This window comes from Notamacropus eugenii, chromosome 3, assembly GCF_028372415.1.
Source record: "Notamacropus eugenii isolate mMacEug1 chromosome 3, mMacEug1.pri_v2, whole genome shotgun sequence".
Lineage (NCBI taxonomy): Eukaryota > Metazoa > Chordata > Mammalia > Diprotodontia > Macropodidae > Notamacropus > Notamacropus eugenii.
Genome location: NC_092874.1, coordinates 302,590,085 through 302,610,687, shown reverse-complemented (window position 1 = coordinate 302,610,687; position 20,603 = coordinate 302,590,085). Strand labels below are relative to the sequence as shown.

Below are 20,603 nucleotides of genomic sequence, written 5' to 3'. Positions count from 1 at the left end.
TTTTAGAAAGAATTACCTTGACAGGTCCGTTCATCTGTCAGTAGCTTATAGCCTTTCTGGCAGCTACATTCAAAGCTGCCCACTGTGTTCCTACAGAAATGGTCACAGCCTCCACTGTTCACCAAGCACTCGTCGATGTCTACAGAGAGCAAAGAGAAAAAACACACACAGATGAAATGTGCCTCCCCTCCCCACTCCTCACCCTGAGGTCAGCACCAGCCCTCCAGCTTCGAATTCTAGTCACCAAGATCATCAAGTATAATCCCTTCGTTTCACAGATGACAAAGCTGAGTTCCAGTGGTGCTGACCAGAACCCACACTTTGCTGCCCTCTGCACTTTCTCCAGAATGCACAGCAACTTGGATTCCAGTTAGTGGTGTGCTTTGCTTTGTGAGGCAAGGTAGTGGTGTAGGCACATTGGTCTGAGGTTCCAGAGACCTGGGGTCTAGGTTTAGCTCTTCCATTTCACAGTGATGGGACCAGGGGGTGAAGAACTCTGTCTAAACTAGAAATGGCAAATGTTTGCAGGAGCCCATGCTTTGCCACCCCTTGGCAGCTCCAGGAAACATGGCACAGTTCCAGTTAGTATTCTGAATTACCAGAAGTAAATGTTGAGGGGGACTGACCTTTCTCATCATGTCAGCACTCGAGGCCTACCTAGTTTTCTAGGGGAGTCTCCTCTGAGCTGTACTCTGAGAGCTGAGGCTGAGTGGAAGTCAGCCCCTGTCCATCTTATAGCCTCCTCCTTTCTGGGGCTTGTCTTTGTGTTGGGTGTGTTTGTTGGAGGGGGATGGCTCCAAATCACAGAATGTCATAGCTGGAAGGAATTAGAGACCATCTTATCCAAACCCTGATTATACAGAGTAAGAGACTGCAGTTCAGAGAGTGGAAGTGATCTGGTTACAGCTATTCAGCCGAGATGTAGCAAAGCAGAAAACCTGAGATGTTTAGCTCTCACAGAGTCAGTCAACTTTGTCCTTGACAATACCTTCTGAACCTTTTTCTATTCTTTTAGGTGTTTCTGCATCAGAGGTTGAGGAACTCTGACACTGTAGAAGCAATTTAGATAAAAATTTATTTCTTAATTTGTTCATCAAATTGTTATCTAATGAGAGTATGTGCATAGTGTATTCTCAGCCTATACTACATGTATAGTTAGCCTCTTCACCAAATATCTCCAGAGAGCAACAAGATGAGAAGGGGTGTGGTGGAGAGCTATTGGTCCTGGAATCAGAAAACCCAAGCTTCAGTATAGTGTCTGACACCAGCTTTGTGACTTTAGTCCCAATGCAGAGTGCAGCCTAGGAGAACCTTCACCCTTTGTGGCTGCCAGGTGACTCTAGACATGAACAGCTCTTTGTCATGTATCAAATTATGTCTCATTTAGCATTTATATGCAAGGTAGTGTGATAAAGACATATGGGCAGTCTAAAATGATCCCTACCCTCAAGAATCTTATGGCATAAGGAGAAAAGAGACATCCTGAAAAGGAGGCTAATAGAGGGTTTTATAATAAGGACCAAAGAAATGGGATAGAAAATAAAAGCCAGAGGGGAAGTAAGTGGTTGGGAGAGAAAGAGAAGGAGTTAGGGAAGATAAAGAGGTAAAGAGAGAGAGACTCAGGGATATGGAGACAGAGAGATAAAGAGAAATAGAGACAGAAAGAGACAGATATAGAGGCTGAGATAAAGAGACAGAGACAGAGAGACAGACAGACAGACAGACCAATCTGTATGTTTAGGGGAGGCTTCATGGGCTGAATTCCCATTCCTCTTTTAAAGTCCAAATCAAAGGCTGTTATCCAGAAGGCCTTCTCCAGCACCTCCATCACCAGGTCATTAATGACCTCTCGCCTGAGATTTCACAAGGCACGTTGCATGTCTTAGTGTACTGATACCGTGAATTATAACTCAGAATTAGGGTTAGGGTACTGAACTAGTCCTTGAACTCTATGTCATCAACAGTGCTCTGTAGAGATTATGTGTGTGTGTTCGTCCTTCATTGCCAAAGAAGACCATGCCATCAGAGAAATGATGACATGACTTGCACTTGACTTTGTTTTGAGTGAGGGAGGGCTGTGCAGGTCACCAGCCTCACTTCTCCTCCAAAGCCATCTGAGTCCAGTGACCAGATATTCATTAGGATGACTGGAGATGACCCAGGATGAGGCAATTGGGGTTAAGTGATTTGCCCAAGGTCACACAGCTAGTGAGTGTCAAGTGTCTGAGGTGAGATTTGAACTCAGGTCCTCCTGATTCCTGCACTGGTGCTCTATCCACTGCACCACCTAGCTGCCCCTCTGCATATAGTAGACACTTAGTACAAGTTATGGCTCACACTTTGCTCTTCTTCCAGCTAATCCCCATCTAACTTCTCCCCCACCTCTGATTTTGACCTGAATCATGTTTTGGTGCCACAGCTTTCCCCCTCATCCATCACCTCTCACTGGGTAATCTGCCCAGGGTCACACAGCTCATGAGGACTGGAGGTAGGGTTCAAACCCAGATTTTCCTGGCCCTAGGTTCCTTACTTTAGCCAGCAGCCCCACCATCTCTGGTTGAGGATTTTGAAGAGGGGGATTTCTGTTCAGTTTGGGCCAGAGGACCCTTCTAACTCTGAGTTTGTGAACCTTCATTTTCTCATTTGTAGAATAATAATCCCAGAGTTACTTGTTTTACAGGATCGCTGGGAGGATCCAATAAGATGATAATGAAGCGATTTAGAACCATAAAGTGTTGTATAAGCTGCTATTATCTTTCCTGCTATGGTTGGTTACATTTTTGTTTCTGCTCTGTAGTCAGCAAGGTCTTCTTAGGCAAACACTGTAGGATGTCTGTGTTGGGACTTCTTCTGAAACTTGGACCTTCTGAAAAGTACAGGATGCAACCACTAACTGTGAAAACATTTGGAGCAAGCCAGAGCCTGAACCACCTTCCTCTGTTTCTTTCCATTGGCTATGGCAGCACTGACAAGGAGGAGAAAAATAATTTCCCTCAGTGGAGAAGACAGAGAATGGGGCATTTTACAGGAAAACACTCAGCCCCCAGCCTTTTCAGGCTACAATTGGTTTGTGTAAATTCCATCCTCTCCCCACCTTTCCCAACTATTTTTCTTTCCATGGTTATAAATATTATTCTATAGGAGGCATGTAAAATAACAAATTATTCTTTTTGGAGGAAAAGGAGGAGGGAAGGTGGGGGGAAAGGAAGGTGCCCCAGATCCCATTTACATGATTTAACCATAGGATTTCATAGCTGGAAGGAATGAACCTTAGGGATCATCTTATCCAAGTCTCTCATTTTACAAGGGAGGAAACTAAGGCCCAGAGTTCCCTGGTGACTTGACCATAGTCATACGCATAATAATAGACCTGAGACTAGCACCCAAGTCTTAGGATTCCAGATCTAGTTCTCATGTTATTGCAGATTCTCCAACCTCTGTGCCCAGGACTGTCCCAAAGCAGAGCCCTGAAAGAGGCCATTTGTTATAGTCTCACAGTTGTAGGGACCTCAGAGATCACCTAGTTGAGCCCGTCTTTGAGCAAGGATTGCCTCTACATCATCCCTCAGTTGTCTCTGGGGAGATCTCATTCTACTTTTGTATAGCTTTTATTTTTAGGAAGTTATTCCTTAAATTTAGCCAGCATCTGCCACTCTGAAATGTTCTTCCATCGCTCTTAATTCTGTAGTGTGAGATCAGGCAGATTAAGTCCAGTCGCTCTCCCAGAAGAGATCCCTTCAGGTCACTGAAGACAGTGAGCATCTCTCCAAAGCTTTTCTTCTTCTTTAGGTAGTCCTTGCCTGGTGGAGTGTTCCTTCTTCTGCCATCCTGATGCTTTGCCTCTGAATGGTCTGTGTCCAGTGGGATCATCATCTGGGATTGTTGTCATGGATCACTGGAGGCTGGGAGTCAGGAACTGGGGCTTTGTCACAGATGCACTTTAGGATGACGGATCCAAAATGTTAGCACTGGACTGAAGCAGGGGTCTCTTCTATGTCCTTGTCAAGTCTTCATGCATCCAGTCTCTGAGTGAATACCATTGATGTAGCTCTTAAACAAAGCCCTTCAGATGCAAGTAGTGGACATTTCGTTCTCCTTGTTTCATATAGTTGAGGCCCAGTAAGAGAGTGTGTTTGCCAGTGTCTCATAGATGGTTGGAGCCAGGACCTGAGCTAAGGTCTCTTGGTTCCACCGTATGCAGCCGGCTTCATGGAGCGCATTCTCTTACGAGGCAGATAGTTCCATTGTTAGACGGCTCTAATCGGCCAAAATCTGACTCTTAGAAACTTGGAGAGCTGTCAGGGTCCTCACATGGCATCTCGTAGCAGAGGCAGGAATAGGCTCCTCCCCAGCATTCTGGACAAATGCTTGGTCTCCAGCTTGTACTTCTGCACCATGTGAAGTAGGCAATGTGACTATCACAACCCCATGTTCTAGGTTAGAGACATGAAGGGATTTGCTCACAGTTATGCAACTAATGAATCTCAGCTGAGCCTTGAATCTAAGTTCTGTATTCTTGTAGACCAGAGCTCTTTCCACTAAAATAAGCAGTGTTTGAACAGCTCGAAATCTTCTAGGGAGTGGCAGGGAATCAATCTACTTTTGAAGCAGCTCATTTAACTGTTTGATAGCTCTAAAGAGGTAGCTGGGGGTACTAGAGTGCACAGAGTACTGGGCCTAGAATGAGAAAAACCTGAGTTCAAATCCAGCCTCAAACACTTACTAGCTGTGTGACTGTGGGCTTGAACTCTATTTGCCTCAGTTCCCTCCACTGTACACCAGAAGTAACAGTGAGATCTACCTTAGAGGGTTGTTGTGAGAATAAAATGAGATGACAGTTGTAAAATGCTTAGCACAGTACCTGCTACACATCAGGTGTCATATAAATGCTTATTCTTTTCTTTTCCTAATTATTAGGAAATCTTTCCTTATATTGAGCCCAAACTGACCTCTTTATAACTTAAAGAGAATCATGGACTCCTGAAGTCTCAGACTGTAAAGAGCTCTTGGAGGTCATGTCATCCAACACCTCTGCCAACTGAAGGAATCCCTTGTAGAATGCCCTGGGCCCTGATGCCACTTATAGAATGGGTGGAGAAAAGAGTAGGAATGGGACAATCTTCCCTCCCAAGCTGTGGTGAAGATAGACCTAGGTTAGGTTGTCCAATTCCCTGAGCACCCTTCTTTTGACAACCTGAAGCAGTTTTAGTTTGGCTGGTATAAATCAGGCAAGGAGCACAGAGCTGAATCTGACTTCTCAGCTTCATCACCACTTGCTTCCAGTCTTGGTACATACTATGTGGAGGAAACATTTGGGCTCAAGCCAGAGCCCAAAGACACTCCTGTGAAAAGCTTCCCCCTCTCAGGAGAAGTTGTCACTGGGGTGTAGTGGAAAGGACCCCTGGCCACGAACATAGACAAGTCCTTCTACTGGAATCCTTGGGAGCTGGGTGACCCCGGACAAAGCACTTTCACCCTTGGAGCTTCAGTTACACCATTTTTTAAATGAGAGGATTGGATAAGATGGTCTCTAAGACCCCTTTCTGGTCTGCTATTGCTGATTCTGAAACCTAAGACTGACATTAAGCACCATTATTTCAGGCCTCTGAGACTCAATCATCCACCCTGACAGCCATTGGATCAACTCATGCTAAATGCTCCCTGTATGTCCAGTAGTCCACTGTCAATACCATGCCTAGCATGGAGTAAGCACTTAATACATGCATTTCATTCATTTGCGCACTCATTCAAATAACATCCTATCTCTTCAGACACTAAATCACTGCTAACTCAGCATCCTTCCTATTCATTGCAGCTAGGATAACAAGAGGAGGTATCCATTGGAAGAAGAAAATATTTGCATCAAATATCCCACGAAAGTCTGATCACCAAGATATTTAGGTAATTAATACATATATGAAGTCAAGAGTATTTTCCAATGGACAAATGGCCAAAGGATATGAACAAACAGGTCTCAAAAGGATTACAAACTATTAACAAACCATAGAAAATATTGCTCCAAATCACTAATAATAAGAGAAATACATGTGAAAGCAACTCTTAGGCTTTACCTTGGAGCTCCTAGGCAAATTGGCAAACATGCCAAACGATGGAAATAATCAATGTTGGAGGGTCCACAGACAGGAACACTAACATACTGTTGGTGCAACTGTAATTTGGTATAACCTTCTGGAAAGCAATTTAGAATTGTGTTAGAAACTGACTCAAATGTCCGTGTTTGATCCAGAGATCCTACTGCTAGGCATATACTCCAAGGAGTTCAAAGACAGAAATAAAAATCCCACATGTAGCAAAATGCTAGTGCTTTTTGTTGTAGAAAATAACTGGAAACCAAGCAAATGTTCATTTATTGGGAATGACTGTGCCAATTGTGGAACATGGATGTATTGGGGCATTACTGCAGCATAAGAACAAATGGATTTAAGGGATCCAGAGAAGCCTTGGGAGGGAGGAGAATCAGGAAAACAGCAGAGATACTGATTACAGCAATGTCAGTTGGAAGAACTAAAAACCAAAGGGGAATGTGGTGTTTGTTATAATGACCAGGATCGGTCCTGGGGGAAAGCTGAGAAAATGTATGTTCTCCTGTCCCTTTGCAGAAGTAGGGGAAACGTGGACATGAAATCTTCTGTAGATGTCATTTAGTGTGCTGGACTGCTTTGTTCCCTTTCTCATTTTAGTCTTTGTTATAAAAAAATGAGAGGGTTAGATGAATGAGATGTTTTCTCCTCTCTCTCTCCTCTCTCTGTCTCTCCTCTGTCTCTCCTCTCTCTCTCCTCTCTCCTCTCTTCTGTCTCTCTCTCTCCTCTCTCCTCTCTCTCTCCTCTCTCTCTCCTCTCTTTCTCTCTCCTCTCCCCCTCTCTCCTCTCTTTCTCTCTCCTCTCCCTCTCTCTCCTCTCTCCTCTCTCTCTCCTCTCTTTCTCTCTCCTCTCCCTCTTTCTCCTCTCTCCTCTCCCCCACTCCCCCTCTCCCCCCCCCCTCTCTCTGTCTCAATTGTGTAACCCTCTAAGAAGCTTACTAGAGATCTCTCTTTTGGGCCCTCCCACTTTTTTCTTCAAACTTTTGTACCTCTCTTTAAGCCTGGGAACCAGAAGAAAACCTTCACGACAAATGTGCATAGTCCAACAGAACAAATTCCCACATTGACCATGTCCAAAAAAAAAGATCTCATCTTGTATTTGGAGTTTACTTCTCTGAGAAAGTGGGTGACATGTTTTGCCCTCCAGGATTCTGGATTTGTGGTTTTCCTAACATAGATCATAGGTCTAACATCTCCAAGTTGTTTTTTCTCCACAATATTCCTGCCTTTCTGTAGGTTGTTTTCCTAGTCCTGTTCACACTCCTCTGCATCAGTTCATAGAGCTCTTCCCAGTCTCCTCTCACTCTGCCCATTTCATATCTGATTGCACAACAAGATTTCATTCTATCCCTATTCATGCTAGTTTAGCCATCTCCTAATAGGTAGGCAGCCCTTTAGGTTCTACAGTTTTTTATTTTTGTTTTTGACTGCAAAGAAAAGAACTTATACATTCTTTCTTTCTCTCTCTCTCTCTCTCTCTCTCTCTCTCTCTCTCTCTCTCTCTCCATATATCTATATATATTTATGGAATCCAGTCTTCCTGAGTCATATGGAAATTCTCTGTCCCTCTATACCCACACTACTTCTTACTACTCTTATCATCATGATGGTTTCTGCTGCTGCTGCTGCTACTACCACTAAGCCATTTTGAGTTTTGTTATCATTATCCTTAGAAATCTTAATGATTTGCACTTGAGAAATAGCATAAAAGACATCTGTGTTAATAATAACTGACATGCAGATAATTATTTACATAGAGTAGCAAGTAGCAGGAGTGGCCATGAACCCACATCTTCGTGACTCCAAGTCCCCTGAGCTATCTCATTACTCAGTCATGCTGCCTCATTGTTGAGAATGAGAAAAGTGGGGGGGGGACCTCTTTCCCATAGCAAGAGTGAAGGATGACAACAGATGGACAGACTAAGGCTTTCTAGTACCAGTGAAATATTAAGAGAACAGGAGAAAGGTCTCCAGTGCATTGGGTTGATCTTTTTGAGGGAACTGATGGAAAGACACATGGGCAAATTACACAAGCCAAGAAGACATAGAGAGGTTTTGATCAGCATTCCATGAGGGCTTGCTCACACCAATGAGATTATTGATCCACTGAAATATCATGGAATAAGAAAGAAAAGCCAGGATGGTTTTATAAGGGGACTGGTAGGTTCTCAGGTGTTATTAATGGGTGGCCTAGTTTTAGGAAATTTGTTCACTGTATATCCAGGTTTGGCAGATTAGCATCTGTGGCTCAGGCTTAATTAGGAAATTGCAAAGATAAAAGAAGGAAGATGTCAGAGAAGGACACTATAAGGACATGCCTCCACCTGCCTGAGCCTAGGTCTGCTCCAAGAACACCTAGCAAAGCTAAGTACTTTGGATAGCCAAGGGACCTTAGAAACAGGAGATTGGAGGACTCATTCTCTCTATACTCACCTGCCAAACTCTTCTGGAGGTTGGGTGAAAGAATGAAATGGTCCAGTGGGACTGTCCCTCCCATTACCTTTGAGGTGGCTCCCAGAACTAATCCGACTAATGCTCCTCTCATTTGGCAGGTGTGACCTGTCTCTGGGACTCTGATTCACCCCTTTCCAGTTCATTTTTCACACAGTTACTAAGTCAGCAAAGATTTAAGTCCCAATTTGTGCCAGGCAGAGTGCTAAGAACTGGGGATGCAAAGAAAGATTAAAAACAATTCCTGCCCCTGGGAGATCGAAATCTAACAAAAGAGACAGCATGCAAAAAACTACACAAAACAAGATACAGGACAAGTAGGAGATTGTCACAGAGAAATGTACTGACAAGACCAAGAAAGGCTGCCTGCCCAAAGTGGGGTTTTCATTGAGACTTGAAGGAAGCCAAGGAAGCCAGAGAGGAAATTGAGGAAGGAAAGAATTTCCCCTGAAATTTACTTCTATTAGCTACAAACAAAAATAGACAAACCCCAAACTCTAGAATTTGTCCTTCTCTCTGTGTCTCCCTTCTCCCTGTCCCTCTTTCTCTGTCTCTCTCTTTGACTCTCCCTCCAACCCGACTCTCTCCCTCTTCTCTTTCTGTCTCGCTAAAGTCTTCTTCTGATCTTACATATTGTCCTGGCAATGACTGACCTTGGCATTTTGAAAGTTCTGCCAGTTCCTGCCAAGCTAGAGAGTCCTTGAGTGCAGACCTGGGGGTAGATTGTAGATGATTATTCCAGCCAAGTACAGAAGGGCTCCCCACTGGATGACTGGTCATTAAGTATTGCACTCCTTGGTCATGGAAACCCACGAACAGATAAAAATACCTAGCCCTGAGTGGTCACCATGAATGAATGTCACCTTTTATGTCTGTGGTGATAATAGTGGAGTATCAGGAAGGGGACAAAGGAGTTCAAACATCCCATATCTTGTACACAATCTACAAACACTAACAACGCTTGGTAGCTGTCATGTTTGATCCTTGTTCAGGGATGTAATTAATGTACTTCTGGTGGAGCTGAAGCCTTGACTATCTCACTGTAAATGATGGGAAAACCCAGAGGCATTGTAGCTAAGTGGGAGGACCATACTCAGGTTGGCAGAGCAGGGAATAAAGAGGCTGGAACAATCTGTGTCATTTGCCCAGATGACAAAAGCACAGTTTTGTGGTGCAGTCTGTCATCTGACTTCCCTAATGATGGTACCTGCAGCTTATAGCTCAGCACTCAGAGAATGGATTGAAGCAGCAGGGGAATCCCCAACAAGAAGGCAGCCAGGGTATACACTGACACACAGTGAATTCAATGCAAAATTGGCCATGCAAGAGGATGAATCATAGGGTTGCCAATTTGGGCCTGCAAGGGGTTCACCCCTTTTCAATAGAGGAGGAAACTGAGGCACAGAGAGGCAAAGTGACTTGCTCACAGTCACTCAGGCAGCATGCATCCAATGTGGATTTGAATCCAGAACCTTTGCCTTCAGAGCCGCAGCTCTTTCCACTGTAAAAGTGGAAAAGTGGTTTGGTGTCAGGAAATGGAAGTGGCCAAGGCTGCCAGCCACGAAGACTGTCCCAAAAAAGAGCATTAAAAGGAACTAAGCTTGGTGAGTACCAAACATCCCCACACAACATCTTGTTTGTGGCACAGCCAGGGGGCCAATGTCACTGCATTGAGGAATACATATTGGAGGTGTAAGAAGACTGGAAAAGGAGGAGGAGACCAGGCTAAATCTAAACTCTCTCTCCTTTTCCTCAACCTCTTCTCCAGGTCTTCTGCTTTATGAGAGTCCCACTAATTTCTAGCATGGTAAGATCATTGCTAATAAGTCAGAAAGACACCTTGCCAAGTCCAGTTACAAAGGCAGGGGGTTTATGGTCTGGGTTTTCTGATCTGAGGGTGTTAACCCGATTCCCACAGATTATGTGAGCGCTGACATTGGGTCAGCAGTTCAGTGAATCTCTTTTTGCTTTACCTGGGAGTCCCAGGGATTATGAAAGTTCCCAAGAGACCAAAATCTTCCCATCATTCCTCATCAGCCTGGGAAACCTATGCAGAACCATCAGTGCTCAGTATTGGAGAATCCTGGATGTGGCTGACTGGGTAGCCATGGCAATGAGACAGCCCCATAGAAGTATGTTTGCGTAAACTCCAGCCAATTCTCAGAACCCAAATGGAGCAGGGTATGGGCTTAGCCCAGCGGCAGAAGGTTAAGAAGCACTCTTACTGGGTAGGGCAGTTAATAAAATGCCTATGTTTGGAAGGCAGAAGGTACCAAGGTGGGGGCAAGGAGGGGAGGAAAGGCAGAAGAGGGCAAGGGGTGGTGGGCAGAGCAATCTTCTTGTTGTCTCTTGCCTTCTGACAAGGTGATAGCCTGCTGCAGGGGAAGGTGAGAGATGCAGAGAGGAAGGCTGCATTCCCTTCCTGGTTCCAGCACTTGCCAACTGATGACCTCTCTGAGCCTGTTTCCTCATCTGTGAAATTAACATAATAACTCCAGCCTTACAGGGAGGGCGTTAGAAGAGGAATGCTTTGTAAATCTGAAATCTTTGGAAATGAGAACTCTTCTTATTAACATGACTCAGCAGTGTGCCTGAGTTTTAAACAAACATGCCGGTGTGCTCATCCAGCTTATTCCCCAAACTTGGGTCTCAATGATTTCCCAAAATCAGATCCACTCCTTGAGGAGGAAGATTTGTTTCCAGGGTTGAGATTCCCCAAACTTGTCATTCAAAGCCCTCCATATTCTGGGTCTTGCTAGCTTTTCCAGCCTTATTTCATAGTGCTCTCTAGGACATCATGAACTATTGAAATAGGATCATTATTGTTCTTCAATCTTGTTCCATCATCTCCAGCTTCTGTCCATTCACAAAGACCATCCTCATACCTGATCTCCACATCCACTTCATCTCTACCTGTAAAAATCTCTTTTCTCCTTTGGGATTCTGTTCAACTGTCCCCTTCTCCATGAAGGCTTTCCCGACCTTCCAAACTGAAAGTGTGCTCTCCTTCCCCAGATTTTACCAGAGTACTTTGTCTGGATCCCTTTTTGCCCAGGTCCATTCTACCTTCATGATACTTAATCTCTGTATGTACCCTATCCCCCATTAAACTGTGATCTCCAGAGATGAGAGGCTTTTTCATCTTTGTAGTTCTCCCAACCATAAGTACATGTTTAATAAATGTTCCTGGAATTGAACAGAAGGAAATGAGCCAGTGTCTGAAGACAGTTTCCAAAGCAAAATTCCCTAATGGACTCAGCAGTTGTTCATTTGAAGGGGCCACAGTCATTGGGATAAAAAACCCAATCCCTCCCTGTCTACCCCACTATCTCTTGCTTTGAAGTCACCCCTAATATGTTGGTCCTATTTACTCTTTGCTGTGGGGATGGAGAGGGGAGGATTGGAATTTCCCTACTGATAGCTAACAAAGGTCATTTTGAGAAGGGCCATGAACTATCTACACGGAGCAGAAAATCATCCTTCTGCCATTGTTGGTGACCTGCCTGAAATTATAACCATACGGGGCTTTTATGTAACATTTAAAAGTTTTTCAAGCCCTTTACCTGACCTTGTTTGAGCCTCCCAACAGCCCTTTGAGCTTGTGATTGCTAGAATTGTAAGCCTTGTTTTACAGATGGAGTTAAGGCTCATAAGAGGATACTGAGCTAATTGGAGTCCAGAGGTGGACTTCAAACTCCAAATGATTCCAGGCCCGTACTCTTTCTGCTGTGCCGAATTGCCTCTCTCTGATAGTGGTCAGGGAGCCAAGCTTAGCTTCAGAGTCTGGAGTCTGTTCTTAAAAGTGTAAGAGAGCCATTGTGCTGCATCAGTCCAGAACTGACACCGTCCTTGGCCTGTATCAGGCAAGCTGCTGCTCTAAAGAGCTGCAGAGAGGCGTCCACATGGGGAGAGTGCCAGCTGTCAACATGACTTTGTTAGAGGTCTGGTATGTGCCAGGCTCTGTGAGTGACAAAGAAAAGAAAGTCACTGATGGTACCTACCACCAACTGAGCTCCTTGACTGACAGGCTCATTCAATGAGAATGACTCTATTTGGAGTTAAATGTTACAAAATGGAAAGATTCAGCCAAAGTTACAGTCATTTGGAGAAAAGGTTGATATTTAGTTTAATCTTTTTGTCCTCTTTGGATGAATGAGTATATACTTGTCTGTTCATATGTCTGATCCTGCCAGTAGAATATCTTTGTATCTTCAGCACTGGGTGTAGTCAACACAGACCATAGTAGGATCATGGTGCTAGTTGGATGGGGTTCTATTTCCTTTTATCATGCCCATGCATGTTGTAATTACTCTTGGGCTAAGACAACCCTCAAGGGGGCAATCTGCAATTTGCCCTGAAGAATTAAAAAATGGAACACGTGTGGCTCTGGCTTTACAAGGTGAGTTGGGAGGGCTGTCAAGAGAGGAGGGTGAGGCTGAGGTTAATGAGGGTCAACAGGAGGAGTCTATGAAAGCCGGGGGAGGTGGGACCAGCTTGGAATCGAGCAGAGATCTGGCATCTGTTAAAGACACTAAGAAAGGATAACTGAAGAGGAGGAATAAAAGGAAGTGAGCCTTATTATACAACCTTCTCTAATGGGGGAAAAGAAAAGAAAAGAGCCTTGGTGGAGAGGCAGTGGAGGGACATGAGAGGCTTCACACCAAGAAGAAGAAACCTTCCATTGGGGATATTGTGACCACTGGGCAAGTCAAGTCATTTAATTTGGAGCCTCAAGTAACATTGGAGTTGTTGTTGAATCTCTTCAGTCATGTCTAACTTCTCATGACCCCATTTGGGGTTTTCTTGGGAAAGATACTGGAGTGGTTTGAACAGGTGTCAGTCTGCACAGAGACTTTTCTTCCCAGGACTTTCTGAGGCTGATGAAGTGTGTGACACTTCCCATCCCCCAACCTACTTCCAAGTGTGGTGTAGAAAAAATGCTTGGCTTTGGAGTTCAAAGACCTGAGTTCTATTTCTAACCATGTCATTTACTGGCTGTGAGATAAGATACTTCCCTTATTGATAAAATGAAGAGGATCAGGAGGCCTCTGATGTACCTTCCAGCTCTATATCTTACCATCTCTCTTCTATCTAGAACCCTAAGCACCACTCAGATCCCATCACCATTCTTTTCTTCACTCTAATTCTTATTCTGAATGCTGACCCTCATGTGTCACAGCATCCTAAGTGTCTTCTGACTCATCAAAACACAAGATCAATTCAGGCTCAGTGTATTTGTGGTATTTTAATTCTTTGAAAGTATTCACCTATCTATGGTATAGGTGGTAACTACGAATAAGAATATTTGGCTGACCAGGATACCACTATTCCCCAAGTGTTTCTGGAAAACATCTGTTTGCATGTGTGGGTATGTGTATATATACATGTATCTGCATGATTTAATCATCTGTACCTATGAGTTGATTTACATGGCAGGGTATACTCTTCATTTATTTGGATCCACACCTTTTAGTTGGGTCTCACAAGTTGCTGGGGCCAAAAAGTCCTCCTTTCCAGGTGACCCAACCTGATAATGGCTTTTCGCTGCACTTAGCTAGCTAGGCCTGTCCTCAGATAGAAAGCACACACTCCATACTCCAGTCTCTTTTAGCTTAGCATAATATTCTGATGGCAGAACCTTTAAAAACCCAGGATAATCTATCCAGTGCAGCCCTTTGACTGAATCCAAACTTCATACAACAAATGTGGCCCTTTAGGACCTCAAGTGCTGCCCTCTGACTGAATCCAGACTTCACATGACAAATCATTTTGTGACAGGGATTTGTTCTGTGAAGTTTGGATTCAGTCAAAGGGCCACATTTGAGGACCTAGAGGGCTACATGTGGCCTCAAGGCCACAGGTTCCCCACCCCTGAATGCTATGGGAAGTCATAAGACTTGAGTGGAGTTCTGTGGAGACATGAAGGTATATGTGTATGATAAATTCAAGATGAAACAAGAACATTTTAGGGAAAGAGTAAAGGAATTTTTTGCAACATGGGAAAGTTCCCTGCTCCTAGCAAGTAGAAGGTTAGCTAGGATTGGCGTAAACTTTTTATCTGGAGATGGGTTATGCATACATGCATTCATTTATCCAGTTAATAGCAAATGGAATGCAAGGCATTTCAGGAGACATGCTAGAGGTCATTTTAACAAGATCTGGTGCTCTAAATCTCTCAGGCTGACTTATTTTTTTTCTATATGCTTTCTCTTAGTGATCTCATCAACTCCAACAGACTCAGTTATCCCAAATCTATATATCCAGTTTGAATCTCTTCTCTAAGATTCAGTCCTCCAGGACATCGGCTCCCGGATGGCCTCCTGAGACCCCAAATTCAGCATGTCCAAATCAGAGCTCACTTTGCACCTGTCCCTTCTCTTGCTTTCTCTCTTTCTGTGAAAAGCATCACTGAATTCCCAGGGATCATCTAGAGTTGTTTTTAGCTCTTTCCTGGCTTCCTCTGCCACCCCAGGGTCAAGGATGAGTTCTACCTCCACAGGTAGATTCCCTACCCCCACCTTCATGTTCCCCCCATTTCAGTTCAAGCCTTCATCACCTGTCACTGAATTTATGGCAATACCCTCTTCACTCGATGAGCAAACATATATTAAGCACCTACTATAATTAGCAAGCTGTTTAAGAAACAAATCAAATGGCTCTCCCTTAAACAATGAATAAACATAGGCATAGATACAAAATACAGAATGTCCCAAAAGGCTTGGTGCAGTTTTATGCTTAAGATTTAAAATTGCACTGAGACTTTTGGGACAGCCTCTGAATACAAAGAACACAAGGTACAGAGGAATTGAGGGAGGGAAGGTCAGGAAAGACCATGTGAAGGAGAGAACTCTTGAGCTGAGCTTTGAAAGACCATCGGGATTCTAAGAGGCTGAAATGAGGAGAGAGTGTCTTCCAGGCATGGGAAAGAATTTGTGTTGATGCGCAGAGATGGAATGTCATGTATGAGGGACTGTCTGGATTGTAGTGACCTGGCTGGTAGGAGGCAAGCATCACCTTAGGAAGGGCTCAAAATGCCAAACAGACGAATTTGTATTTAACCCTAGAGACAAGAGGGACTAGAACTGCTGGAGCAGGGGAGTGACCTGGTTGGACACGTGCTTGGGAAAGTCATTTCAGCCACTCTGCATGATCCAGAGAGGAGAGGGTTTGGAGGCTGTTGCAATATTTCAAATTGAAGGGATGACGGGAGGTAGGATTGGTGACACTTGCCAGCTAAATTTGATCCAAACTAAAGCATTGGGCTGGGTGATGAGGATGCAAAACTGAGAAAAGTCCTTGCCCTCCAGGACCCTGCCTTCTATAAGCAGAGAAGAGTCTGTATGTGAATGTGCATATCTACATCTATGTGTTCATTGGAGGAGGAAGGAGAAATCCTGAGAATGGAGGAGATCAGGACTCAGTATGTGAGCTAGAAGCTGGTAAGGGACCTTGGAGCACAGAATGTCAAAACAGGGAAGAATCTTAGAATCAAAAATGTGAGAATTAGAATAGATCCTAGAGCATGGATAGTTAGAACTTGAAGATATCTTTGGATCTAAAGCATGTAGTAGCTAGAAGGAAGCTTAAGATGGAGAATATCGGAGCTGGGTAAAGACTTTGGAATTTGGGATATAGAAGGGAGAAGTGAAAGAGACCTTGGAGAAACTAGGCCAATCCCCTGGTCTGACAGAGGCAGAAACTGGGACCCAGAAAGGGGAAGGGATTTTTCTAGAGTTCATGCAGCTAGGATCTGGGCTTCAGCTGGAGCCCAGGTCTCCTGACTGCCCAGTGCTCTCTCCAGCATACTGCAGTGATTCCTCTCCTCTCGTCAATGGCACTGATCCAAACCAAGGGTTGAATCAAACATTTGGGATTAGTTAAGGAGTGCTGAATTTCCAACCTTTTCATCATTCTCAAGAGGGTCAATTAAGCAGAAAACAACACTCTTTGGACATCAAAAACTCTCCCTAAAGAACAGAAAGACTCCAGGATTAAAGAGTTGTACAACAAGATTCCCATTTAACAATAAAGGTGGAATGCTTAGGGCAAATCCTGTTTGGGATGTGCTAAAGTTCCCTCTGGCTCCCCTCAGATGATATGGGTAAAACAAATCCCCGACAATTTGGCTCATATACTTTGCCCTCAGTTTTTCATCCTCGGCATTGCAAAACACCTGTCATCTCTCCTCTTTGGAAACACTCCCCAGCCTGACCTCACCAGCTCCTTGTTCCGAAACACTGATTTCATTCTCTAAGAGTTGTTCAGTAAGTTTCAGTCATGTCTGACTCTTTGTGACTCTATTTAAGGTTTTCTTGGTAGAGGTACTGGAGTGGTTTGCCATTTCCTTCTCCAGATCATTTACAGATGAGGAAACTGAGGCAAATAAAGTGAAGTGACTTGTCCAGGGTCACACAGGTAGTAAGTGTCTGAAGTTGGATTTGAACTCAGGTCTTCCTGACTCCAGGTCTGGTGCTCTATCCATTGTTGTACCTAGTTGCCCTCCCTAAGAGTAGAACCTTTAGAATGAGAGGTTTTGATGACTTTTCCGTTGAGATTTGGAAACATTTCTGGATTTAAAATCAGAATACTAGGCTTACCAATGCTTTTGTGATTATTATTCTGAATCCAAAGAGACTTTTACACTTGGCAATGGCTTTATTATCTTCAAATTTCCATCTCATTCATTCTCTATGTTGCCTTGGATAAGTCTCATAGCACTGAGGAAGGAGCATTGGGCTATCCTGAGTTCCTGGTCTCCAGTTCAAGGGCTTCAATGTCTTCTCTGTGGAAATGGTTCTCAGCTCTGTTTGTCCAGCCCTAACAGCTCTGCTGACCTCCAGTCTTGATTGATTCGCAGTCTGTTTGGTAATATCCCACAGACATCTTGACTCAACAGGTTCAAAACATTATCTTTCTACCCGAACTTCCTCTCTTCCCAGCTTTACTGTTCCTGCGAAGGGTATTGCTTTCCCTCCAGTCACCCAAACTCACTGTCTTCCTGGCATCCTTCCGGTGCCTTGCCTCTGAGGTCCCCACACCTTTACACTGTTTATGGAATCTACGTATGTGGTTGTATGAGTTCTCTCTCTTCCTTTGGAGTTTGATCTCTCTGAGGGCAAGGACCATGCTTGTGCCTTCATCTGTATCCTGAGTGCTTAGCACAGGGCCCGGCACATAGTAAGCACTCAATAAAGGTTTGTTGACAGATTGACCAGTTCCATCACTGAATGACCTTGGGCAAGGTAGAAAAACTAAGCCTTAATTCGTCATCTGTGAAGTGGGGACAGTAATAATTGTACTGCTTACTTCACTGGGTTACTCTGAGTAAGGATTACATAAGATGATGGATGCAAAAGGGTCTTGTAACCAAAAGTCCTTCTGCAGGCGCCTACTTGCTTAATGTTATTAGTGGCTTCTATGAAAATAAGATGTTAGGCAAAACATTATGAGGTGGGGGAACAGCTCGATCCTTAGGAACAGCACCATAATTTGGCAGTTGAAAATTGAGGGAGTTGTGTTCTGAGTGTTTAGTAGCTAAAACTCTACCAAAGACAAGTCAAATATCTAAATTCTCTAATAAGGATTGCTCTGCCTTCTTCAGTCTCAACTTGGAAGTAAAAGGGGGCAGGGACAAGAAGTTGGGGAAGAGGAAACTGGAAGAAGAAGAGGAGAGTAAGAGAGAGGGGGAGAGGGAGATAGAGACAGAGAGAGAGAGACAGAGAGACAGAGAAAGAGAGAGACAGAGACAGAGAGAGATACAGAGAGAGACACAGAGAGAGACACAGAGAGAGAGAGAGAGAGACAGAGAGAGAGACAGAGAGAGGAGAGAAATGAATTTCTGAAATAATGTCAAAGATTTCCACCCTGGCAAATCTGTCCTATGAGTGGCTGCAGATAAGCAGGCTGAAAGTTTAGAAACTGAATTAGGTTATCTCTAAGGTCCCTATCTTAGGGCAGCTAGGTGGCACAGGGGCTAGAGTGCCAAGCCTGGAGTAAGGAAGACCTGAGTACAAATCTGGCCTCAGACACGTACTAGTTGTGTGACCCTGGGCAAGCCACTTCACCCTGTTTGCCTCAGTTTCTCATCTATAAAATGAACTGGAGAAGGAAATGGCAAACTGCTCCAGTGTCTGACAAGAAAACTCCCAGTGGGGTCACAGAGAGTCAGACACAATGGCTAAACAACAACAAAGGTAGCAGTCCTCTGCCATTCTGTGTTCTTAGGTCTTTTTTATGGTCTAAGTACTTCCCAATTCAGAGAGTCTGTGTGCTGAGGTCCCCTGCTCTCCTCTGTCTTTTAGTCTTTTTGTCCTTCTCTAATCCACTCTCCTCTCTCCCTCTGGAAGCACTTCTAAGCTGTGACACCTTGGCAAATCACTGAGCCTCAGTTTCCTCATTTGTAAAATGAGGGAGGTTAGATTAGATGGCCTCTAAGATCCCTGCTGATGCTAGGTCTGTGATCCTGTGATCTCACTGGGAACTGTAGGTGATGAAAAAGAAGAGACAAACTTTAAAAATATATATTGGAAGCTACTTAGAAATGACTATTATTATCATTGTACAATAATAACTCATGTTTATATTGTCCTTTATAATCCCTTTTTAGGTGATACAAATCTGACCATTCCTTGTTACATATGAGAAATGGAAGCTCAGACTTGGTCATCATAATGCAGCTAATAAATGCTAGAGTCCACATTTGAACACAGGTGTTCCAACCCCATGCTTGGCTTGCTTCCTATTACACCAGGTCTGTTTGCCCTGTGCTCCTCATAGGCAGAGGGCAAGAGAAGGAAATTTAGAGCCAGAAATGAGCTGCAGGGCCATCTAGCCTAAGGCCTTCATTTTCTAGAAGAAGGAATTGGCAGGGTAGGGGGTCGCTGCCCTGTGAACATGCCTGGCTCATGATCAATGCCTAACAAATACCGGATGATTGATTGATTCCACTCCTGTATTGCTCCAGCTCCAAATCCAACTGAGACTTTCCTATTTTTTTTTTTTTTACTAACTGAAATGGTGCATATACCGTCTCCACCGCAAGGAAAAACCAAACCACCTGATTCCCTTATTTCTCCAATTAGAAGGAGACAAGAACTATCCTCCCTGCTCATTTTCCAGCTCCATAGATACCCAGACCATCCCATTCCTTCCTTTCTTCACTCAGACTGATTCATGGACCATCTTCCTTTCTTACTTCTTCAACAAAATGATCATAGACCAGAGATGTATTCAGGCCTTTCCAGATTGCATGGTGACTCGCCTTCTCACAGTACTGTGGCACATTACCAGGCCACTGGAACCTCTTCACCCTAGAAGCTCTCTCCACCCCTCAACTACTTCTCACATTGAAAGTCCCCTCTGCTCCCCTGAGGCCTCACCCTCTGATTGGCTGGCTCCTCCCAGAACCTCCAGTTTGAAGTGGAGGAGGCCCAGGCCAAAGATATCTCCATTCCTCTTGAGCTGCACTGCTGACCAATGAATTTCCACACCTAGTGCTTTCTCTACCTTCCCCTTCCCCTCCCTCACCCCACCCCCAACCCTTCAGTTCCCTTCTAAGTGTTGTCTTCTCCATTAGTTGTAATCTCCTTGAGGGCAAGACTACCTTTATGCTTCTCTTTGTATTTCCAGGGTTTAGTCCAGTGTCTGGCACACAGGGGCACTTACTAAATTCTTGTTGACTAACTGACCACTATGCTTCCTTACTTCTTTCACTTTTATGATTCAGTCACCTTATTTATATTTCCAACTGAAACTCAAACTGAAATAATGTCACAGCAATTCCTCCTGTCCTCCCCTTCTTTGGTTGGAAGATGAGGGGATTAAAATGGATCCCAAGACAGTTCCTGAGTGACTACGGCTTACCTTTGCACGTTTTCCCATCGGGCTGCAGGGTAAACCCTACTGGGCAGCTGCATCGGACTCCTGTGGCTGTATCCTTGCAGGTACGGTCACAGCCTCCATTGTTGACAGCACAAGTTTCTGTGGAAGCAGAGCAAAGAGAATGCTCAGTCTCCTATATCACGCTGGCTGCTTCAGAATCACAGAATCTTAG

General features: G+C 44.2%; 1 protein-coding gene across 5 annotated transcripts in view; it reads right to left on the bottom strand.

The window, feature by feature from the left end:
* SCUBE1 (signal peptide, CUB domain and EGF like domain containing 1) overlaps window positions 1-20,603 on the bottom strand; it is a 256,758-nt gene that overhangs the window by 44,183 nt on the left and 191,972 nt on the right. For all 5 annotated transcript variants that reach the window (XM_072596364.1, XM_072596365.1, XM_072596366.1 and 2 more), the window contains 2 exons: window positions 20,414-20,530; window positions 17-139 (listed from right to left, as the gene is read on the bottom strand). In XM_072596364.1, the coding sequence (XP_072452465.1) occupies window positions 17-139; window positions 20,414-20,530 (240 nt within the window). The remainder of the gene's footprint in view (window positions 1-16; window positions 140-20,413; window positions 20,531-20,603) is intronic.